Below are 23,070 nucleotides of genomic sequence, written 5' to 3'. Positions count from 1 at the left end.
CTGGTTTGGGGGCAGCAAGTACAGGAGCCTCACTCTACCTCAGGGGAAGCTGGGATCAGATGCCCTTGTGGCCCTTGCTGAGTACTGTCCCACTGGGACTCAAGGCCAGGCTGACTGTTCTCCCACTACTGCTGGGTCCAGGGCTGGAGAAGTTCTGTGTCATAGGTCCCCCAGAGAAGCTCATTTTTCCAAGGCAAAGATTTCTAGATTCCCTGTACCCTGCCTGCCTGGCCCTCTTTTGGGTAGGACAGCGAATCCCCAACAGCCCATGGGTTCCCCATGTGGAATGCCCAGCGCAAGGACCTCTGGAAACCAGGAGTGGGAATGCACTCCAGCTTTTGCCATGTCTGTTTTCAACTCATGAAGGTTCCCTTGGCCCTCTGTAGGGACTTTGTGATTCAGATAGACATTGGAGACCCATGTGGATGGATGCTTACACAGTGATGAACTGTATGTACTAATATTCTCACCACAATCTAGTTTTTTTTTTAATTAATTTTTTGTTATTTTTGGCTGTGCTGGGCCTTCGTTGCTGCAGGCAGGCTTTCTCTAGCTGTGGCAAGTGGGGACTACTTTCTAGCTGCGGAGCAGAAACTTCTCATTGCGGTGGCTTCTCATCACAGAACATGGGCTCTACAATGCAGGCTTGGCTGTTGTGGTGCACAGGCTTAGTTGCTCTGTGGCATGTGGAATCTTCCTGGCCCAGGGATCTAACCTATGTTCCCTGCATTGGCAGGCAGATTCTTAACCACTGGACCACCAGAGGAGTCTTGCCTGTCTTTTTCTCCCCTGATATTGCTTATATTACCTTCATAGTCTGGTGCCCATCTTACAGATGGAATAATGGAAGGATAGAGAACAATTTTAGCCTCTGTGCTTCTCCACAGTTGCATATGTTTTTGTTTTTATCCTACTCAAATTATGCTCATTCACCCTCATGTCATGTAAGAAGTTCAAGGTTGTCTTGTGCTCTGAGCATCCTTCCTTGGTCCTAAATGTTCCTCATACCCTCCAGGCTCCCATGGAGATTTGACCTTGTCTATCAGGAGCTGTGGGCTTCCTTGATAGCTCAGTTGGTAAAGAATCCGCCTGCAGTGCAGGAGACTCCAGGTCGATTCCTGGGTCAGGAAGATCCCCTGGAGAAGGGAAAGGCTACCCACTCCAGTATTCTTAGGCTTTCCCCTGTGGCTCAGCTGGTAAAGAATCCACCTACAATGCAGGAGACCTGGGTTCAATCCCTGAGTTGGGATAATCCTCTGGAGAAGGGAAAGACAACTCACTCCAGTATTCTGGCCTGGAGATTCTGTGGAGTATATAATCCATGGGTCCCAAAGAGTCAGACGTGACTGAGTGACTTTCCATCATTATCAGGAGCTGTGAGCATTCATTGCCTAGTTAAGTGTTCCTCAGGACTGACTCCCAACCACCTGCTTGCATCTCTCAGCTAGTCTGCAGGAGCCATCCAGTATCTGCTGAGCCAATGACTGAACTGATTATGGGAGACGTTTGGGGGTTAGAAGCCTGGTGCTCTTCCCCTGTGTGCCCCTGATGAGCTCTGGTCTTTGTAGAAAGTATATTCTATGTAGAAGCCATCATAGCTACCACGACAGCCTGATGCCATCTGGACCTGTAAGTGTATTACACCGTGTGTACAACTGTACTGTGTGTGTGTGGTGGGCGTCAGAGCCTCATTTTGCAGGGGAGAACTCTGAGGTTTGGTGAGGTTACATGACGCACCCACAGCCCTTCAGCTGATGCAAACCATTGTGGACAGGGTGGCTGACGGGGGCCGCTATAATCTGTTTCCCCTCCCGACTTGCTTGACGTCCAAGCTGGGCATTTTTTTTCTCCTGGTTCCCTCTCCTTTCCACCCAGAGGGTTAATTCCGAGTTGGTCGCAGTGTATCCTATCTGAAAATGTTTGTTTTATTTATTCATACCACAGATTCCAGAACGTAAACAGCTCTCTGTCCCGAAGATCGAGTCTCCAGAGGGTTACTATGAAGAGGCTGAGCCGTATGACACATCCCTCAATGGTACATCCTGGGGACAGGCCTGGGAGGGGCTGACCACTTCCTGCACAGATGCCGGCGCCAACCCCCCTTGTGGTGACCGGCACGCTCACCCTGGCTGGAAACACAGTGGGGTCTGGGATGCTCCTACCAGAGGGCATGGCCCAAGTCAAGAGCTGGCCACAGAGCATTTGACCAGTGGTCTGATAGGGAACTGAGACCTACAGCAGACCCAGCCCGCCTGCAGGGCAGGGCTTAGGATGGTCCCCAGTGAGCTGGGTTTACCGTGTCTGATGCTTTCTGTGGTCCCACCTGGATGTTGCGGATTCAGCACAGAAATGTGACAGAGGAGAGGTGTGCTGGCCGAGTGGCACAAGGCCCCGGAAGCCATGGAAATGTGGTCAGGCTGAGGCAGAGCCCACTTTCAAGGTTCTTTCACTGGACTGATAGTCTCTGGGCTCCCACTGTGGACCCAGCATGCTTCTAGGAGTGGGAACTCAGCACGACTCAGCAGTCACAGCACTTAGATTCTGGGAGAGACATAGGATGTGTCAGGACTGAAAGTGGCAAGGGCTGAGTTGGGGCAGGAGAGGGATGTTATTCTAACTTAGGGAGGGCCTCTCTGAGCAGATTTCTTAAAGAAGTGGCAAGTGGGTGGGGTTGGTACCTGCAGGAAGAACAGAGTGCACAGCACATGCAAAGGCCCTGAGGCGGGAGGGCCCTTAGCATGTTGGAGGCCAGCATGGCAGGAGCAGGTAGGGTTGGATGAGATGGATAGGAGATGTGGACACAGAGGGCAGCTGTAGACCCCGGTAAAGACCTTAGCTTTTCTCTGAATAGACTTTTCTCTAGCCTTCAGAGGGTTACTTCGTGGCAGACCTAATATAGGTATTAAAAAGACGGTCTTTGCTCTGGGGGCCAGGCTTATGCTGGCGTGCTCAGCCAGTGGTTCTAAGCCTGAGGAGGCTGGATCAGAAATGCTCTTGTGGTGGTGGTTGTATAACACAGAAACACCTGAAGGTCTTGGGAGAGATGTTTGTGACCCTACCCTCTGGGGTAGCTAGATTCTGGTCCCCTTGCTCTCTCCCTTTCTTACCTCCTTCTCTTTCCTTTTTTTGTAAGCGAAAGGTCTTTGAAAGCATAAGACAATTCGCAGATATGGGAAGTCAACGTCCCTGGTAGGGGGAATGAACTTGGCCTAAAGGGGCCTTGTTGGTGTCGGGGATGAGATGGGACAAGTCCCCTGGAGCACACGGGATCCTTGTCCTCTTATTTCATGCCTCACCTACTGTCTGCAGTCCCAGGAACTGTGTGGGAGGCAAGGGCCTCTCTGGACTCGCGGAATTTTATTCTAAGAGGCTGGCTTTGTGGGCAGACGTCACTTAGCTTGTGAGGTGCTGCCAAGTCACCGCTGGACTGTGATTTCAGACCGGAGCTGTGGGCGCAGCAGGGCTGTCTGGGTGCGTCTGGAAGGTGGGAACCCTGACTCACCCCGGTGAGCACCTCCATGCCTCTGAAGCCCGTCTTTCTGGGGTGTGGCCCCTGCCAGCCAGGGCCTGCCTCCCAGACGCTCCCGGGGGCCTGTCTGTGGGGCAGACACTTCATCTCGACACAAACAAGTGGTCAGAAGAATCTTGGTGTTTGTCTCTCAACTGGAAATTCATATTGGTTTTATCCGGGACTAGGAGGAGAAGGGGGGTCATCCCAAGGTCAGCAAGTAGGGGCAGTGGGAAGATGCCCAACTGCCGTTTCTCTCCTGCCAGCACGACGACTGAGGATGAGCTGTGGGAGCTTCCCCTGCATTAGAAGCTGGGCTGTCCTTGTTTCCAGCCTGTTGTCCACCACACCTGGTTGACCCCTGGTCGCAAGAAGAGGAGCAAACCGCTGGACTCCAGCCCCTTGCTCTAGTTCTTTAGCATCAGCAATTTTGCCGGCTTCCTGGGCTGCTTCATCAGCACGGCCCCTCGCGGCTCCCGTGGGCCAGGTGGCTCTCTCTGAACCCAAGTATAGTAAGCGCCCTGCTATGAGTATAGCTCCGGCCTGGATGATGCCTCCTGCTGGGGTAATGGCAGCCGCTGTGACAAACAGCACCCCCTGGCAGTTTATAGTAGCCCAGTGCAAATCTGATTCTCACTCTTGGAACAGCTCGGCGTGGGCATTACTGGTCAGCAGGCTCCTTCCAGTGTCGGCTTGGCCACCCTCTGAGGCCACAGAAGCCTCTGCAAAGAGGATGAAGGACCTCTGCGTGCTTCTTAAAGGCACCAGCCAGAAGGACACCCAGGGCTTCTCTAGGCATTCCGTTGGTGACAGGCAATCACGTCTCTGGATGGGAAGGAGCTGGGAAATGATGTCCTTGGCCAGGCTGGGACCTCGCCCAACAAGCCCACACTTCTGATGGGAACTCACTTGCTTCTGATGGACAGGCAGCCACGTCACCACATCTCTTTGTGTCTCTGCCTCTGGACCTGCCCCTCTCTTCATCTTCTCTCTCTTCCTCTTGTCTCTTTCTGTGCTTCCGGAAATGCCACAGGCCATCCTGGCAGATATACCCCCTGTGGAGTCCCCAGATGGGTGCAGGTCCCTGAAGGAGTCATTTACGCCACCATCACCTTGGGTACTGCTCGTCCCAGAGCAGGAATGCCAGTGATCCCTGTGCCTGCTGCCTGGCTTGCGGAGGCGGGGTGCATGCCTGAGGGTGGCCGCCGCCCTCTTCCTGTCCTCGTGTGCGGGTCCTGCATGAGGATGCCCTGTGTCACCCGTCTGCAGACCCTTGCCTGTGGCATCTGGAATGATGAGGATGCAGAGCATGGCAGGGCCGTGCTGGCCTCTGTTCCTGAGGACGTGCCACAGGACGTGATGGCTGCAGTGCCCACCAGGGGCAGCTGAAAGGGGGCTGAAATTATCTGAGCGTCCTGCCTTTCCCTCCTGCTTATCCTGCAACCTCTGGCAGCCAAGTGTCTGTTTAACAATATCCTTCATTTATGGTTGTGCCATGATCTCTCTTAGGGATAAATAAAATAGTCAATACATTTGCCCTAAAATTTCCTCTGAGCCATTCCAGGTATCATCCCATTCCCCCCTGGAGGCCAATGAACAGACATTAGAATTCTCCATGGAACAGGTGGGGCAACCCCAGGAGCACAAAACAGCCGGGGGCGGGGAGGAGGGTGGGGTCTTGCCAGCTTCTTCACACTATATATCCTGTAGCCTCACCCACTATATATCCTGTAGCCTCACCCACTAACCCACTGAAAGAGATACCCCAACGGCTGCATCCTTCTTCATTTATTGTGCAGCTAATGAAGTGCTGACAAGGGGGATTATTATTATTATTATTATTTTTTTTTACAGAATCACCCCACCACCAGATCAAATCATTGAATTCTCTGTGTGGCCTTTCAGTACTGTTTTCTTTGCATAGATGATTGTAACTGTGCTTTCTCACTTGCCATCTTAAGGAGTTTCTCAAATTGCAGACTAGCTTGCAAGAGCTTTCACTGATTATGGTTGCATGGTACCCTGGATGAAATCATGCTTTCACCAGCCTCCTTCTGCTGACTGTTCAGAAGTACTTGCATGAACATCTTAATGCATGTAACCTCTTTCTGCCCGCCTTCCTTCCTTTTTAAAAAAGTAGTTTCCTCGGATAAACTCCCAAGACTGGGATTATTGGGTCAGAGGGGATGGATGTTTTTATGGCTTTCGAAAAAACAGGCTGATGGGTCGTTTCCTGAGAGGCTGGTGTTAATTTATGTCGCCACCAGCCATACAAGAGGTCAGGGTCCCCTACCAGGTAGCACCTCTATTTTCAGTCTGCTTACTTAATAGGCGTAAAATTGTGAATTCTGTGACTTTTTTATTGTCAGGAAGGGGAGTAGTATCACACTGCTTTTAAAGAAAACTGATATTAAAATAGTCAAAGTGTTATTTTTAGAAATATTAAAGCAAAATAAAGCACATTTTTATTGGCATTGTAGCTAGAATAACTTTTGGCCATGGCCTTCTTCCATTTTCCTATATTTCTAGTTCAAAGGTGGTTCTGTTTTCTTAGTATACAGGAACCTAGCTATGCAGGGTGTACCAGAAGCTTCTGGAGAAGGGAAGACAGGGGACCCATGGACTGTCTCTTTCCTGATGGGTAATGTGGAGATGAAAGAGAGGTTCTGTTCACTCTGACTTGAGGGGACAGAACATGTCTATGGAAGTCATAGGGAAGTAGATATGACTTTCTGTCAGAGCTGCCCAGTAAGGAAGCAATTGTCCAGCAACCGGGGGTAGTGAGCTCCCCGTCCATGGGGGAATTCAAGCAGAGGCTGGAGCAGGGTTATGATAAGCAGGATTCCTGAGCTGAGCCAGGGGTTGCTGGACCTGAATCCTGAGGTTCTATTTTCTCCATGTCTTGCATTTGGGGGTTTGATTGATATTTTTTCCTGCACCTAGTTTCTGTTGGCCTTGAAGAGGGCAGTGAGGCCCAGAAGACAGAGCAATCTGGCAAGGTGGTGGGGGCAGGAACTGAGGCACGTGGAGTGGGTACAGGATTGGGTGAGATGTGGTGAATTGGGGGACTCTTTTAAAGAGAATAAAACTGTAAGGGTGGCACATTGCCAGTAAAGAAGAGTATCAGGTGGAGATGAGCAGGAGGAGCTGGGTTCATGCTGGGAGGTCTTCTGTGGGGAGAGAGAACAGTCTGTGGAGGGTAAGAGTGGATTCACCAGGAGGACTGTGACTGTGACCTTAGGAGGGAGAGGGTGACCGGAGGGCCCGCTCCTGCTGCGGGTTACTGCACTTTTGCTTCAAAGAGTCATAGCTTCTCGCTGCCCCCAGGACAGGACAGGGACAGAACAGGCCTGGTGGGTGAGTTCGGGGGGCGACCGCTGGAGGCTTGCCCACCTCTGGGCTCAGGCAGCAACCCCCTCTTCCTGGGGCCTTAGAATGATAGAGCATCACCCACGCATACACACCGGAAGAACCAAGAAAGAGGTCACCCACCGCTTCATCCTTCAGTTGAGGAAGCGGAGGCCCCGAGGCCAGCACTGGTTTTCTCAAGAGCACACGTCTGAGGACAGTGTCTGGTCAGAGGTTTCCGTGGGGTCTGAGATGACAGGATTTGAGGAGGAAAGGGGAGACACCCAGTTTCATGTTATCTGTGTCTGTGACCAGAGGCAGCATCCAAGACACTCTGCTCAGCGGTTTAGGGGCCAGAAAGTCTGCCTGGGCCTGCGGTTGATGGTGATGGGCTGGTTCCAGGGTGGGGAGGGTGGCCTGGGGACCACGGGCTGTTCCTGCCTGCTGCCCACCCTCCCAAAGGAGCAAAGCCTGTTCAGGAGCATCCCTTGCCTGGCAGGGCTGTGACAGCGAGGTCTTCCCTTGCAGAGGACGGAGAGGCCGTGAGCAGCTCCTACGAGTCCTACGATGAGGAGGAGAGCAGCAAGGGCAAGTCGGCCCCCTACCAGTGGCCCTCGCCCGAGGCCAGCATCGAGCTGATGCGCGACGCCCGCATCTGCGCCTTCCTCTGGCGCAAGAAGTGGCTGGGCCAGTGGGCCAAGCAGCTGTGTGTTATTAAGGACACCAGGCTCCTGGTGAGTGCCCTCTCCTCTCCTGGGAGCAGGATGGGGGTGGTCCCAGATGCCAGGCACTCAGAGCCTATTCCATCAGGAAGTTTCTACTTCTCCCCAACCTGAAACTGCACGCATGGGCGAACATGCTTCTTTCTTAACCAGAAAGGTCTAGTAGTTGTCAGCAGACTTTCAAAGCCATCTGTGATGACCAACCCCCTCCTTCCCCAGTGCCATCCCCGGGATATTTTGCCAAGGATCTTTTGGTCCTCCGGTCTGTGGGCTCCTCCTTCCTCACATCTCAGCCTCTGGAGGTTTGGGGCGGAGCCTGCTGCCCAGTTAGGGCTCCCCTGACCAGTGCCCAACCCCACAGCATGCAGTGTGAGAACCATCGGCATCTGCTCAGAAGCTGGAATATTCTGAACGATCGATCGTAAGACCCCCTAAGGGCATCAGAAGATGGTATTCTGACCAGAGCCCTGTTTCTTGTTATTTTAAATTAAAACTTGGTTTTATGCCCCAATTTGAGGTTCCACGGAGTCATTACAAACACTCCTTTTTCACTAGTTAAAATCTGTCCTGCTGTGTGCAGATGTGTTCAGGTAGTCCTGTTAAGCAGCCTCAGAAGAACCCCCATTTTACAAGTGAGAAATGGAGGGTAGTACGTTTTCCCTGATAGGGAAGAGAGTCGTCGCTTCCTTTCTTTGCTAACACATCATTTCTAAGTGGATGATAAACTTGGCCTTCATCCCCTTTGGACCCCTTACTGGGAAAGCTGAGCCAGAATGAGAAGCAGAGAGGCAGAGAGCTGGGGAAAGTGCCTTCCACTCTGGGGAGGTGGGGTTGCCCACAGAGGGCTCCTAAAATAGAAGCCAGCCCAGACCTGCAGGGGGATTAGAGCTGCTTGGGTAAGCAGGGCTCTGAGAGTTGGAGGCTTGAGGGAGACACAGATGAGCTCCCTGGTTGTTCTGAAGCTGACAACAAACTCTGCTGATGGTTGAGGTCACAGTTCTGCACTTGCACAAAGGTGTCCGACCTTTTGGTCCAGCTCTCAGCAGGCCCTGCCCTGCCTGGCGGCCCCCTCCTCTGCAGAACCCAGCCGACAGCGCCTCGCCTCTCCTCTCTCGCAGTGTTACAAATCCTCCAAGGACCACAGTCCTCAGCTGGACGTGAGCTTGCTGGGCAGCAGCGTGGTGCACAAGGAGAAGCAAGTACGGAAGAAGGAGCATAAGCTGAAGATCACGCCACTGAACGCCGACGTGATCGTGCTGGGCCTGCAGAGCAGGGACCAGGCGGAGCAGTGGCTCAGGGTGAGGGAGGCGCCAGGCCACCGGGAAGCAGATCCATTCCTCTCTGCGGTCCCCAGGGGTTCCTGCAGTCCCGGCTCCCCCAATTTTTCAAAGGGATGGCTGTGCTCAGGGTAGAGGGTCTACCATCCTTCAAGTCCGCAGGGCTTCCCCTGTCCTAAGTGGTAGCGATCCGTCTTGGGGAGATAGATCACAGGGCTCAGTGGCCAGCTCTGCGGCCTTGGCAGCCACCTGGACTTGTGCTCCAGCTGAAATCCACTTGCCTTCTGGCCACCAGGGAGGCATCGCTGGCCCGTGAAAAGGCTCCTCCCAGAGGAGGCGGGGTGGACAGTGACAGGCAAGTCTGGGAACCAGAGTTGGACCAAGGCAGCACTCAGACCCTCCACAGTGAGCGCCACAGCCCCCAGGAGCCAGAGGACCATCTGGCAAATGTTGCTTTTACCCCCACAAGGAGCAGCCATCCTTGCCCAGGATGGGGCAAGAGAGGGCTTGTGGAGCTGAGGGCGGCTGCTCTGGGCCTGCTTGGGTTCTGCTGCAAACCCAGCCCTCCATTCCCTGGTGCCCACCAGAACGCATGGGGCCTGCTGGACACAGGGCCAAGGAACCCCCTGCCCCACCCAGCTGGGGCCTGAGGCCATAGGTGGGCTGGGTGCAGGGGTGGGGGTGGGGTGCTCTGCTCCTTGGAAATTCTGCAACCTCTCTCTCTCACCCCTACCCGCCTAGGGGTGGCTGACCTAGGTGGCGGGGGGGGCACCTGCCCTCCCCTGACCTGGGGGACAGGCTCCAGCTGTGGTCTGGCTGTAAGTGCAGGTCTAAAGGCCCTTCCTCTTCCTTCAGGTCATTCAAGAGGTAAGCGGCCTGCCTTCTGAAGGAGCTTGTGAGGGAAGCCAGTTCACCCCAGACGCCCAGCGCCTGAGCTGTCCGAAGGTAAGCCTCTGGCTGGTGGTGGTTCAGTCGCTAAGTTCATGTCCAACTCTCGTGACCCCATGGACTGTAAGCCCCCCAGGCTTCTCTGTCCATGGGATTTCCCAGTCAAGAGTACTGGAGTGGATTGCCATTTCCTTCTCCAGGGGATCTTCCCGACCCAGGGATCGAACCCCTGTCTCCTGCACTGCAAGCAGATTCTTTTCAACTTAGCTACCGGGAAAGCCCAAAGCCTCTGCCCCTGCCCAGGATGGGGTGAGAGGGTTCACTTCCATCACAGGCCAGAAGAGAGTTTGATTCTGTATTTTTTTTTCCTCCATAAAATTACAGGTGGAAATTTGGGAGCTTTGCTTTTGTACTTCAGCCAGATTGATAAGTAACATACCATGCTTGGCTGAGGGTAGTAGCTTCAGCTTGGCAGGGAAACTGATGAGGATGATAGAGACTTATAACATTTTCTTACTTAGATGAAAATTTATTGGGACAGAAGTCACTTACCTCCCTTCTTGGGCAGGGAGATTTACTTTTCTAGGCTCTTCCCTCCCACTTACTCCCTAGTAGATCTTGAGAGGCTGGAGAACCGTGTAGGTACGGACCTTAGCCAAAGAGTCCTGCTGCTCATTTGCAAGGAGCTGTGGGGCCCCTGCTTTAGGGTCAAAGTCAGGAGAGCTGGGCTGGGTGCTGGCCCCGAGGGGGCTGTCACCAAGGGGTCACATTCCATGTCCCCAGGTATCTGCAGGTGGGTACCTGAAGCCTGGTGTGCACAGAGTGGAGGGTCCCTGTTTCTCATCTTGGGGTCTCCACCTGTGGCAGGCAGGTGGGCATAGGCCACCCCCAGGGAGGAGAACCCACAGCCTTCTAGAGTGACAGAAGAAGGGCTGATGTTTTCCTTGTCTTATTCAGTTTTTGGTCACTGATAAGAAAAGTCAGAGTATACCTGGGGGTTCCTTCATGTTGGGATGAGAAACGAGTTCTCCCTACAGAGCTGGAATGCAGATGCCCTGGCCAGGGCCCACAGTCCTTGGCCCCCAGTGAAGGTCCTATGGTTGGGAATCCCTGGGTTTGTCTTCCAGAGGTCTGGAGTCAGTGGTTCTAGAAGAAGCCTGATCAGAATATTCTGAGTGTCTGTTCTAGGGGACTGTCTCTAGTCTCACAACAGCCCTGGGAATGCAGACAGGGGCAGTCTCCCTATTTTATACACATGCAGGGTGGCGCTCGGAGAAGGCAATGGCACCCCACTCCAGTACTCTTGCCTGGAAAATCCCATGGACACAGGAGCCTGGTAGGCTGCAGTCCATGGGGTTGCGAAGAGTCAGACACGACTGAGCAACTTCCCTTTCACTTTTCATTTTCATGCATTGGAGAAGGAAATGGCAATCCACACCAGTGTTCTTGCCTGGAGAATCCCAGGGACGAGGGAGCCTGATGGGCTGCTGTCTGTGGGGTTGCTCAGAGTCAGACATGACTGAAGCGACTTAGCAGCAGCAGCAGGATGGCGCTCAGAGAGGTCCCGCCCGAGTAGAGAATGTTCTAAGTGGAATTCGAACCGTGGTCTAACCCTGTGCACACAAACCAGCCCTTCTCCAAAGCCTGACGTGTGGGTAGCACAGTCGGTTCTCAAAAGACACCCTCACCCCCTCCTGCTAGGGGTGAGTCCCAGGGCCCTGACAGTTTTAGCTCCCGTCGCAGTGCTGACTCTCGAGCTCTCCCCCTGCTCCAGGGCAGCGGTCACGTCAGCGGAGCAGTCACCCTGGGAACTCGTGAACGAGGATATATGGGTGGCTTGAAGAAGGGGAAGATGCTCTGGGATGGGGCAGGGAAGCTCAGAAGGGAGGGCAAAGGCAGGTCCTCCAGGGAGCCCCAGGGAAGCCTGGCTATGGCCGCCAGTGACTGGGACTCCAAGGTCACCCCTGGCCTACACCCAAGAGCCATCTATTATGTCCCTTCAGTTGTGGTCTCCAAGGTAACCATTTCCAGACAAGATCACCCGCTTCTGTCTCTCTCTTCCACAGCCAGATATAACGGAGAAGTACCTGTCAGCCTCGGAGTGTGGAAGCCCCATAGATGGTCACCCTGAAGTCCCAGAGATGAAAGACGGTACGCATGCTTCGGCTCTGAGCCTAGGGCAGGGAGAAGGGTGGTATCCCAGTTTGTGAGGCTTGGCCATTTGGCTCAAGTCTACCTGTTTTAACAGCTAATTGCAACACGTTTCCAATTTCTAAACTGCTAAATATACAGCTGATAGACCCCGGAAAAAGAGAGAGAGCAGCCCAAACTGACGCGAGTGTCATGAATAGCTGGGTAGAATATTCTTTCATCTCTTATTTGCTAACCCTGGTTCAGATCTCTCTGAGCCAGTTCAGTATGTAAAGATTCTCCAGTGCTGGCATATTCTATAAGAGAGGTTGGTGAGCTTCTCTTGAGGGTGTAGTTCTAGAGATACCCGACTTTGACCTGTGGGCTCTGGCCTTGAGCACAGACGTGTGTGTGTGGGCGTGCATGTGTGAAGAATAGATGTGTGTGTGTGTGTGTGTGCACGTGCGTCCACAGTGAGGAACAGACAGGAAGGGAACAGTTCTGCTGTTTTTTCTGTCTTTCATGAGACCATGTTGGTAGGCTATGTGCAAGGCTGATGACTTTTCCTCTCATCTTGACAGTCAAGAAGAAATGTTCTGCTGGTCTCAAACTGAGCAACCTGATGAACCTGGGCAGGAAGAAATCTACCTCGCTGGAGCCTCCGGACAGGTCCCTCGAGACATCCAGTAAGACCTACAGCCGCCTCCAGGACCAGAGGGCCGGCTGTCCCCCCGGGGCTGTGGCTGGTCTCCGGGAAGACAGCTCAGACAGCCAAGGCAGGGGTGTGGGGTCTTGCTCTAACCCCGCCCTGGTAGGTGAGCCCACGGCCCACAGTTTCTGTTGATCTTTGCAGCAGGGAGCTCTTTAGGACTCCCCAAGCTCTCTTGCTGCAGTGCTGGCCCCTGTGTGGAAGTGAAGGGTAATTGATGACTGTCCTAATGGTCTTTAAGATTGTGTTCATTTGATCACTATATCAGGAGCATGGTAGGTGCGGTGTTAGGGAAAGGGGACCAAGGAGATGGAAAACACGGTCCTGAGAGCTTACAGCTCAAGGGAGAGGACGGCTTTATACCCAGAAGCACATGCGGTGAGGTCTTAGGAGCTCCAAGGACTCAGGGAAAGAAAGAACCTCTCTTACTCTGTGGTCAGAGACGGCTTCCTGAACCTGAGCCTTGAAGGGCAGGCAGGATTTGATGGGGTTGGCCTGGCCCTGCGGGCAGGAGCAGAGACTGAGAGGGGCAACAAAAGCCTGTGTAGCTGGTAGAGGGTGTGTGGGTGCTGGGAGACCCTCGAGGTCATCTCTACTGCCCTGACTCAGCCTTGAGCAAACTGAGGCCAAGGAAGAGAGAGAAAGAAAGAAGAGATAGGAGACTTGCCCAGAAAATACCCTGGCTTCCGACCTGAGGCTCGTTGCTGTGCTTACCTCTGGGGCCAGAAGGCCACCACTGTCCATCCTTGGGCCTTTCCCTCCTCTTCATGGAACCCGTGTCCCAGCTCTGGGCTCTTTTCCTGAGTCCCAGTTCAGTTCTGTGCTTCATGGCTGGCAGGGTGGGGTCGCGAGACAGGAAGGCAGCAGAAGATGGGGTCTTCTCTTTGGAGCCTGCTGGTCCTCCAGCCAGGGCCCTGGGTACCGGCCCGGCCAGGCTTTGTGCCTGAGAGGGCACGGCATTGGGCCTGGGAGCCTGGTCCCAGTGAGTCACTTTGGGAGATGCAGCTGGGCTATTGCTGGACGTTACTCAGCAGGGAAGCACGCTCCTGTCCCCTGTGGCTGGGGAAGGGCCAGAGAAAACACAGGCTCCTTCCCAGGGCTTGGCAACTCAGCTCCCCGCCTCTCTCTGGCCCAGAGAACTGTGATGGGCAAGTGAGGCGCCTGCCTGAGTGAGCCAGTGTTCCGAAGTCCCGGGCTCACATTCTTCCACGTTGTTGCTGTGATGGGATGGTCACGTGGCTCTGAGAAATTCACGCCCCCCAATGAGAGTCCAGCATTGAGCTGGGTGCAGAGGTGGCCATGTACTTTGGTGCGTGGGCCTGGGTCATCCCGGCTAAGGGTCGGAGCAGCTGCTGCTCCCTTAAGACGGAGAAGGCATCCACGCTGCAAACTGGTGCCTCTGGGAAGATGAGCAGCACAGACAGAAGTCAGCTCACTGCATGCAGGTGGGAAAGGGTTCTGAAGGCTGGACTTCTACTGGTCTTTCCAGCCCCGGGGACAAGGCTGTGCTTTGGCACATGGTGTCAGCTCCATAAACGTTCATCTAAGTTGGGGAGGAAGCTGAGGCTGACACATGCAACCATCTAAAAACAAGAAAGGCCTGCAGGATGGGTGTACCCCAGCGCTGGGAGGCCCTGGGTGCTGGCGGAGGAAGGAGGGCTCCCTAGTGGAGGAGCCACAGGGCACAGGCCCGGATGCTCGAGATGGACATGGCAAGTTCATGCCCTCGACAGGCTCTGTGTCCAGTTGGGAAGCTGACATGGAAGCGGAGTGTCACTGTTCCAGTTCTCAAGTGTTCTGAGGCTAGCAGAGCTGGTGGAGGGGTGAGGGGTGGCGGCAGAAACCGAGAGGATGAAGAGGACTTGGCCAAGGGGAGGAGGCCTCTGCAGGCTGAGACTGAGTGACCCATGGTGGCAAGGTGTCAGGGGAGCTAAGGCTGTGGAGGTGAGGGGACTGATCATGGCTGGAGGAGGGCTTCCTGCAGGTGGCCTGGGCCGGCAGAGGTCGGGGAGGGCCGCCGCAGGTCACGGGCTTAGAGCTGGGAGATGAGGCCAGGCCAGGGAGCCTCGGTCCAACACACACACATACACTGCCCCCCCCGCCGACACCCACACCCCCTGGCCTGGTCTAGTCCAAGACACAGTTCAGTGCCCTCTGGACACGCCTTTTCCAAAACCAGTAGGGCTGTGTGCTCCCCTCCTTCAAAGTGTCTAGCCCCTCACACAAAGGAAGGAGAAAGACTGAGGTTCACAGCCTCTATGAGGTTAAGAAATTCTCTCAGGCAAAGCTTGGCAAAGCTTGGAGCTGAGACTTAAGAGGCGCGTTCCCGGAGGTCCAGAAGCAGGCAAGGGCAGTCCTGGACGCCCTTGGCCACCGACACCCCCTCGGCCGTGTCCCTCCCCGCAGGCTACCTGAACGTGCTGGTCAACAGCCAGTGGAAGTCGCGCTGGTGCTCCGTCAGGGACAGTCACCTGTACTTCTACCAGGACCGGAACCGGAGCAAGGCGGCCCAGCAGCCCCTCAGCCTGCTTGGCTGTGAGGTGGTGCCGGACCCGAGCCCGGACCACCTCTACTCCTTCCGCATCCTCCACAACGGCGAGGAGCTGGCCAAGCTCGAGGTACCGCTGGCCGGGGTGGTGGGGGGTTGGGTAGGCGGACACGGCCAGGGCGGAGGTCAGGGTCACGGCTGTTTGCCCCGGGTCCTGAGGACTGCAGTCCTACCACAGGAGATTCAGCTCAGCTGCACTTTATTTTTACTTCCTTTGCCTGAGATTGTTTGCGTTTTTTAAAAATTTCCATTCCCTTTATGACCTCAGGGTGGTTGTGTTATAGGAACGGGACAATGAGCTATTTCCTGCACTTAGGGTAGAAGGAGTATTTATAACTCCCTAAGTTGCTGGAAAAACTTTCTGGGGACTCAAAGCGGGTTTGTGATTTCGTTTGTGTATCACCAGATGGGACCTAGTACATAAAAATGCAGACAGTTAGGGTTTATCTTGGGGGGAGAATAAGGTTTGTGATGCAATTGCATTATTCCCAGTCACCACCCTCTGTTTGATGTTATGTTACATTTACAAAAAGAGAGGTGACATAACGCCTTGCCATGACCTGGGCAGGCCCAAGCCAGAGTGCTTTATACACACTTAATTAAGCACACACCCCTGTTCATTCCTGTTCACCTAGTCCTGGCTCCAGGGGTCTTCATCCTGAATTTGCTCCAATACTGCCCTCTTGTGGCTAAAAGGGGCAATTGCTCCCCAAGCACAAGCCTGTGTTCATTCCTGCATCCCCCCATCCTGTTGCCAGATCAGTACCATGATATGGTGAACAAGAAGATGTGTTCCCTGGCATGGGACCTAAACCTACCTTCAAGAACAAGAGTGAGATATGATTCAGTATCCACTTTATCACTTTTCACAGGCTGCCTCTAGCTCCTGCTGACTTAGTAATCACTAAGTAATGACTAGTACTGATAACTTAGTAATCACTGAGCAGTGGGGCAGGAGCTGTAAGTATGTATGAAAGTCTGAATGTTGGGTGGGTGGGGGCTGTGTAGAGAAAGCCTGTGGGAGGGAGTGGGGGCTGACCTTAAGAGCAGTGGTAGACCCGCTAGTCATGCATGGATGTGAGGGATGGACCATAAAGAACGTTGAACACCAAAGAAGTGATGCATTCGGACTGTGCTGTTGGAGAAGACTCTTTGGAGTCCCTTGGACTGCAAGGAGATCCATCCAGTCCATCCTAAAAGGAATCAGTCCTGAATATTCACTGGAAGGACTTAAGCTGCAACTCCAATACTTTGGCCACCTGATCAAAGAGCCACCTCATTGGGAAAAACCCTGCTGCTGGGAAAGATTGAAGGCAGGAGGAAAAGGGGATGACAGAGGACGAGATGGTTGGATGGCCTCACCGACTCAATGGACATGAAGTTAGAGCAAGCTCCGGGAGATGGTGAAGGACAGGGAAGCCTGGCGTGCTGCAGTCCATGGGGTCACAAAGAGTCAGACATGACTGAGTGACTGAAAACAAAGACCTTGAAGGGTTTCAAGGGAGGGTGTCATGTTCAGATTTGGATTCCAAGATGTGTCCTCCAGCTGCTGGGTGAGGGATGGAAGGAAGGGGGACATGAAGGGGTAAAATGAGACCCATCGCCCAGGGCAGCGATGGTGGCAGCAGGAACTAGAGGCAGCCCTTGCAAAGCTGTATTGAGAAATCCACCTGCAAATGAGTGGGAAAAGGAAACCAGCTAAATGTCAAACTGCACTTTCAGCTGCCCTTCTCATCATGAGCACAGAGCAGAAAGGTGGCAGAGCTGTGGCATGCTGCTAAAGCCAGCATGGCGGTTTGTTTTTCCTCAAGAAAGTAAACCTGTGGTATCTGTGGAATTCCCAGTTCTTTCTCATTATAAAGCCCAGGAACCATGCTGGCATTTTAATAGAAAATATTCAGTGTACAATGACTAGAATGTGTTGTCGCCTGGGGAAAACTAGGCGCCGACTTCACTGAGATTTAGTTCATGATTTGTTGGAGGTAGCTGACCTGGCATAAGGTGTGTAAGACAGTTTGACTGTTAAAACCATAAGCAAAAATACATTTGAATTTTGTTAGTTCTTAGCAGGGATCCAGGTGGTCTTGTGTATATGCATTAGCGTTGTAAACTAAAATGTGATAATTCATAAAATAGAAGTGTCATCCTAAAATGCATACATTTTAACAGTCCTCTCCGAGTCCATTAGCCCTCTAGAAATACCTGCTTACAAACATTACATGTGATGGTGCCTGCACAGTTCGTCACTTAGTCATATCTGACTCTTTGCGACCCTTTGGACTGTAGCCTCCCAGGCTCCTCTCTCCATGGGATTTCCCAGGCAAGAATGCTGGAATGAGTTGCTGTTCCATCCCCCAGGGGATCTTTCCGACCCAGGGATCAAACCCATGTCTCCTTCCTGCGTCTCCTACATTGCAGGCAGATTCTTTACCTGCTGAGCCGCTGGGGAAGCCCTCTAGAAATACATCTTTATAAACATTACATGTAATACTGTTGGACAAATGCCCACAGCATCATTGAGATGGCACCAGGGTATCACTAGTAGCAGGAAATATTATCTGGAGTTCCTGGGGGCTGAAATATACCAGCAAAAATGAGGAACATGGCATCAGGGAAGAGGTGAAGAGGTCTGGGCGCCAGGCAGCAAACTCCAGCCCTGCTCATGTCCCTCTTGGCTTCCTCCCAGGCCAAGTCTTCCGAGGAAATGGGCCACTGGCTAGGCCTCCTGCTCTCTGAGTCGGGCTCCAAGACAGACCCGGAAGAATTCACCTATGACTATGTGGATGCCGATAGAGTTTCCTGTATCGTGAGCGCTGCCAAAACCTCTCTGCTGTGAGTATTCAGGAACCTCTCACTCCTAGCCATGCTTCTAGAGCAAGACCTAGACTGGCCTCTGGTGGTCCCTTGAGCATCTGGGAACTCTGGGTGGGCCCTGTTCCCCCAGTAACAGGAAGACCAGGGCCAGGGAGCAGCCCTCAGGGAGGCCCAGCAAGGAGCCAAGCCAGGCCACTGGCCCGGGGGACAGCCACCGCATCCCTGACTCTAATTAGATTCTGTTCAACCCACTCCAGTGTTCTTGCCTGGAGAATCCCGGGGACGAGGGAGCCTGGTGGGCTGCCGTCTCTGGGGTTGTACAGCGTCAGACACGACTGAAGCAGCTTAGCAGCAGCAGCAGCTCCTGAAGGCAGAGTGGGCACCTCTCCTGGCCTTTGCTTTCCTTGCTGTAGAGGCGGCGCTTCAGCATGGCTGCCTTCCCGAGTCCCAGCACATGCTGGTGTGAGCCGACAAGGGGTACTTCTGCCTCCTGGATGAGCAAACTGGGTCCCGGAGAGAAGTAGTCTTGGGGAGGGGATGGGTAGAGGCAGCATTGCTGTTGTTCAGTTGCTCAGTTGTGTCCAACTCTTTGTGACCCCATGGACTGCACAACCCCAGGCATCCCGGTCCTTCACTGTCTGCTGGAGTTTGCTCAATCTCATGTCCATTGAGTCAGTGATGCCGCCCAACCATCTCATCCTCTGCCGGCCCCTTCTCCTCCTGCTTTCCGTCTTTCCCAGCATCACGGTCTTTTCTAATGAGTCAGCTCTTCCCATCAGGTGGCCAAAGTGTTGGAGCTGCAGCTTCAGTCCTTCCAATGAATATTCAGGACTGATTTCCTTTAGGAGTGACTGGTTTGATTTTCTTCCTGCATGGGTGGAAGCAAACTGGGCCAAAATGGGGAAAGTGTCTGTCTGTGCTGGCCCAAGTGTACTATGAAGATGAAATGACAGAGGATTTTGTTGTTGGAAGGAGGTCCTGAAAGGGTGGAATCCGGGTGAGAAGACAGCTGTACTGTGCTTAGTCGCTCAGTTGTGTCGAAGAGGAGGGGTATGGGGCAAGGGAAGATTATTTTTCAAGAAGAGACACTTGGAACCAGGAGTTCTAGTAAGAAGACCCTGGGGAGAGAGGGAGGAGATACCCCTAAACAAATGAATTCATTCTACAAGGAGATCAGGGCTCGTCCTCAGGTCTCCTGCATAGCCCGCGGATTTCACTGCGCCTCCTGTTGTTGGGAAGCCTTTGAGACTGGTGGCTTTTAGCCCCACCCCTGTCCTGAATCCTCTCTCACCGTGTCTTCCAGGCTGATGCAGAGAAAGTTCTCGGAGCCGAACACCTACATCGACGGCCTGCCCAGCCAGGATCGCCAGGAGCTGCTGTACGACGATGTGGAGGTGTCAGAGCTGACAACCGCGGTAAGGATGCTGGCTGGGTGGCAGCCTGGGGCTGTCTATCCCCTTCCTGCCAAGACCCAGAGCCTCAGTGCCAGAGGTCGTTAGATGGTCCCCAAGAGGAATGGACTCCAAGTCACCTGCAGGGCCATCAGTGGAGAAAGCAGGCTGCAGTGAAGTTCTCTTTTATCTGCTGGGGTGGTACCATCTGCCTGGCCTGGGGACTCATCCAGGTAAAAGAGCTGGTTGACCACTCTGGTTAGTGCTGGGAAGGAGAACAGCAACACCATTGGGCTTTTCTAAGAAACTGAAATATAGTTGATTTGCAATATTATATTTGTTTCAGATATACAGCACAGTTAGTATTTTTATAGATTATATGCCAGTAAAAGTTATTATAAAGTAATGGCTATAATTCCTCATACTATACAGTATATCCTTGTTGCTCACCTATTTTATACACAGTGATTTGCATCTCTTAACCACAGACCCCTCTCTTGCCCCTTCCCTCTCCCCTCTTCCTACTGGTAACCCCTGGGCTGTTTTCTGTATCAGTGCGTCTGTTTTGCTATATGTAATTCATTTGTACTATGTTTTAGATTCCACACTTAAGTGATACCATACAGTATTTGTCTTTCTCCGAGTTTATTTCACTGGGCATAACATTCTCTAGGTCCATCCACATTGCTGTAAACGGCAGAATTCCATCCTCTTTCATGGTTGAGTAATGTTCCATTGTGTGTGTCTGTATGCATGCATCCATCTTTATCCGTTCATCTGCTGATGGACACGAGGGTTGCTTCCACCTTGGCTACTCTAAACAGTGCTGCTATGAACTCTGAGGTGCATGTATCTTTCCACCTTGTGTTTTTGCTTTTTCCATGGTACGGAATTGCTGGGTCATATGGTAGTTCTATTTTTAGTGTTTTGAGGCACCTCTCGACTGTTATCCATAGTGGCTGCACCGGTTTACATTCCCACCACCAGTGAACAAGCTTTCCTTTTTATCCACATCCTTGTCAACACTTGTTATTTGTAGGCTTTTTGAAGACAGCCATTCTGATAGGTGTGAGGTAGTTTCTCATTGTGTCTCTGTTGCATTTCTCTAATAATTATGATGTTGAGCATGTTTTCATGTTGACTGTTGGCTATCTGTCTGTCTTCTTTGGGAAAAAATGTCTATTCTGGTCTTCCACCCATTTGTAAATGGGGTGGCTTTTTTAAACTATAGAGACATATGAGCGATTTGTATATTTTGGATATTAACCCCTTGTGGGTCATTTTCTCACATCCCATAGATTGTCTCTTTTATCTTGCTGATGGTTTCCTTTGCTGTGCAACAATTTTTAACTAGGTCCTGTTTATTTTTGCTTTTATTTCTTTTGCCTTATTAGACAGACCCCCCCCAAAATATTGCATGATTTCTGTCAAAGAGTGTTCTGTGTTCTCTTCTAGGAGTTTTGCGGTTTCCGGTCTTACACTGAGGTCTTTAATTTGTTTTGAGATTATTTCTCAACTGTGGTATGAGGAAATGTTCAAATCTTGTTGCTTAGACGTAGCTGTCCAGACACCCTTCGCCTTTGAGGCTCAGATTGGTGGTGGAGGTGGAATCATCACCCTGACAGCTGGCTCCAGTCATGGGGCATGGATCTCTATGCTAGGGGCATCTGTGGGCGATCTCATTTCATCCCAGCCACCTGAGAGGGAGGGACTCCTAGCCCCTTCTCTCCAGATGAGGAAGTCAAGTCAGGGAGATGAAGTACTGTGCCCTGGGTCTCCCACCTCTTGAATGGCCTACCCAGGAGGTGAGCCCAGGCCTTCTAACTCCAGCTCTTCAGGAGGCTCCTCGGGAAGGAGGTCTGGTGACCTTGGGCACAGGGAAGGGACAGGAGATCTGCAGCAGGGCTGGCGTCCCCTCCGGGGTTCCAGGTCCCAAAGCAGTGGAGAAAGCCCCCTGATTCTTCCCCATGCAGGGGGAAGCCCCCGAGGAAGCCAGCCCTGCAACAGATGTTTCGGGTGAGCCTGACCCTGACCGTGTGTACCTGGACCTCACGCCCATCAAGTCCTTCCTACACAGCGACAGCGGTGCACAGGCCCGGGCCACAACACCCACGCCACCCCACCAGGACCCTCCGGCCGAGACTCTCCCTCTGCCTGAAGACTCGGACCCCACCCCTGATGCGCCCCTCATAACGTCTCCGGAGAGCCCTGAGTTGCAGGTACGGGGGCTCCCGCAGTGGGTGAGCCTGCCTCACCTTCTCGGGGGCCCCTTGGCCGGCTGAATCCTATTTGCCTTCTCCCCGCCCAGATGCAGCCGGAGAGTCAGGAACCGGAGGAGCTCTCCCTGGGAGGCACAGAGGTCAAGCTCCAGGCTGCACAGCAGAAGGCCGCCTCTTCCCCGAGCTGCCCTGACACGGTGGCTGTCGCCCCGGCCGGGTCCAGCCCACCTGTGAAGGACAGGCTGAAGGCAACCAGTGCAGGTGCCTGTGCTAGATAAGAGTTGGTTTTGGAAAGGGCTTGGGGGCTTCCCTGGTAGCTCAGATGGTGAAGAGTCTGCCTGCAACGCAGGAGACTCGGGTTCAATCCCTTGGTCGGGAAGATCCCCTGGAGTAGGAAATGGCAACCCACTCCGGTATTTTTACCTGGAGAATTCAGTGGACAGAGGAGCCTGGTGGGATATAGTTCACAGGGGTGCAAAGAGTTGGACATGACTGAGCGACTAACCCTTTTACTTGGAGAGGTTAGTCTGATTGCCTCCCTTTCAAATGAGGAAAGAAAGGCCCAGAGAGCTGGAGGACTTGCCCAGTGTCTCATAGCAAAGAAGGAGCAGGCTCAGTTTCCTTTTCTGTCCCTGCTAGGCTGGCCTGGCATCCACCTCTAACCTACGTCCAGAGTGCTGGGTTCTGCCTGAGCCTGTAGAGTGGGGTGGGACTGCCCTCAGGGGCCAGCCCGACTGACCCAGGGGGTTCCCCTCCCTCTGGGTCTGCAGAGATCAAACTTGGCAAGAACCGGACAGAAGCCGAGGTGAAGCGGTACACGGAGGAGAAGGAGAGGCTCGAGAAGAAGAAGGAAGAGATCCGAGGGCACCTGGCTCAGCTCCGGAGGGAGAAACGGGAGCTGAAGGAGACCCTGTTAAAGTGTACAGGTAGGCAGCACCTCCTCTCAAGGGAGATGGCCCCTGGAGGGGCTGGGGCTTTCCGGGGGCGCGAATCCAGATCTGTGCACATGGCCTGCCGCCCCCTCAACCTTTGGCACAGGTGGGTGCTCCCCGCAAAGTCCTCCCCTTCCAGCCTGTCTGAAAGGTCACTGTCCTGTATCAGGATGTAGTTGAAAAAGCAGTAAATCTCTAAAAATTATGTGTCTCCACCTGAAATGTGTCATTCCACTTAAGACAAATGTCTGTTTCTTGGCCCATCTTCTGCAGTAATGCCAAGGTCTTTCCTTGCCCTCTGGGCCGGCTGATGGGACCCCAGGTCATGGTTCCCGCATTAACCACATCTCTAATGGTTCAGCTGGCCATCTCTTTACAAGCGCCTTACTTAAGTCTGTGTTCATTTTAGGGAAATCTGCATCCTTGTGGATTATTTTCCAAGTCATCCTCATATCATCCTTCAGCTGTTTCCTAGCGGCTTATCCCTCGTAAGACCTTTAAGCAGCATTTGAGCTGATTTTCAGAGAGTAACTCCGTGTACTTTAATATTTAAGCTGTGAAAATGAATGTCTCTCAGTCGTGTC

The 23,070-nt window shown here is 53.1% G+C and overlaps 1 protein-coding gene across 3 annotated transcripts in view; it reads left to right on the top strand.

Moving 5' to 3' along the window:
• Positions 1-23,070, top strand: part of AFAP1L2 (actin filament associated protein 1 like 2) — a 113,561-nt gene that overhangs the window by 86,801 nt on the left and 3,690 nt on the right. For 2 of the 3 annotated variants that reach the window (XM_040255042.1, XM_040255040.1), the window contains exons 5-16: positions 1,945-2,035; positions 7,385-7,590; positions 8,697-8,876; positions 9,711-9,800; positions 11,810-11,894; positions 12,455-12,559; positions 14,989-15,200; positions 17,817-17,962; positions 19,248-19,359; positions 21,309-21,554; positions 21,644-21,815; positions 22,325-22,480. In XM_040255042.1, the coding sequence (XP_040110976.1) occupies positions 1,945-2,035; positions 7,385-7,590; positions 8,697-8,876; positions 9,711-9,800; positions 11,810-11,894; positions 12,455-12,559; positions 14,989-15,200; positions 17,817-17,962; positions 19,248-19,359; positions 21,309-21,554; positions 21,644-21,815; positions 22,325-22,480 (1,801 nt within the window). Of the gene's footprint in view, positions 1-1,944; positions 2,036-4,541; positions 4,626-7,384; positions 7,591-8,696; positions 8,877-9,710; positions 9,801-11,809; positions 11,895-12,454; positions 12,560-14,988; positions 15,201-17,816; positions 17,963-19,247; positions 19,360-21,308; positions 21,555-21,643; positions 21,816-22,324; positions 22,481-23,070 lie in introns of all 3 variants that reach the window. The other variant, XM_040255041.1, reaches the window with a different exon arrangement.

The sequence above is a fragment of the Oryx dammah genome, unplaced genomic scaffold, assembly GCF_014754425.2.
Source record: "Oryx dammah isolate SB20612 unplaced genomic scaffold, SCBI_Odam_1.1 HiC_scaffold_14, whole genome shotgun sequence".
Classification (NCBI taxonomy): domain Eukaryota; kingdom Metazoa; phylum Chordata; class Mammalia; order Artiodactyla; family Bovidae; genus Oryx; species Oryx dammah.
Note: the sequence above shows the minus strand (reverse complement) of the source record. Positions and strands in the feature narration are given on the sequence as shown.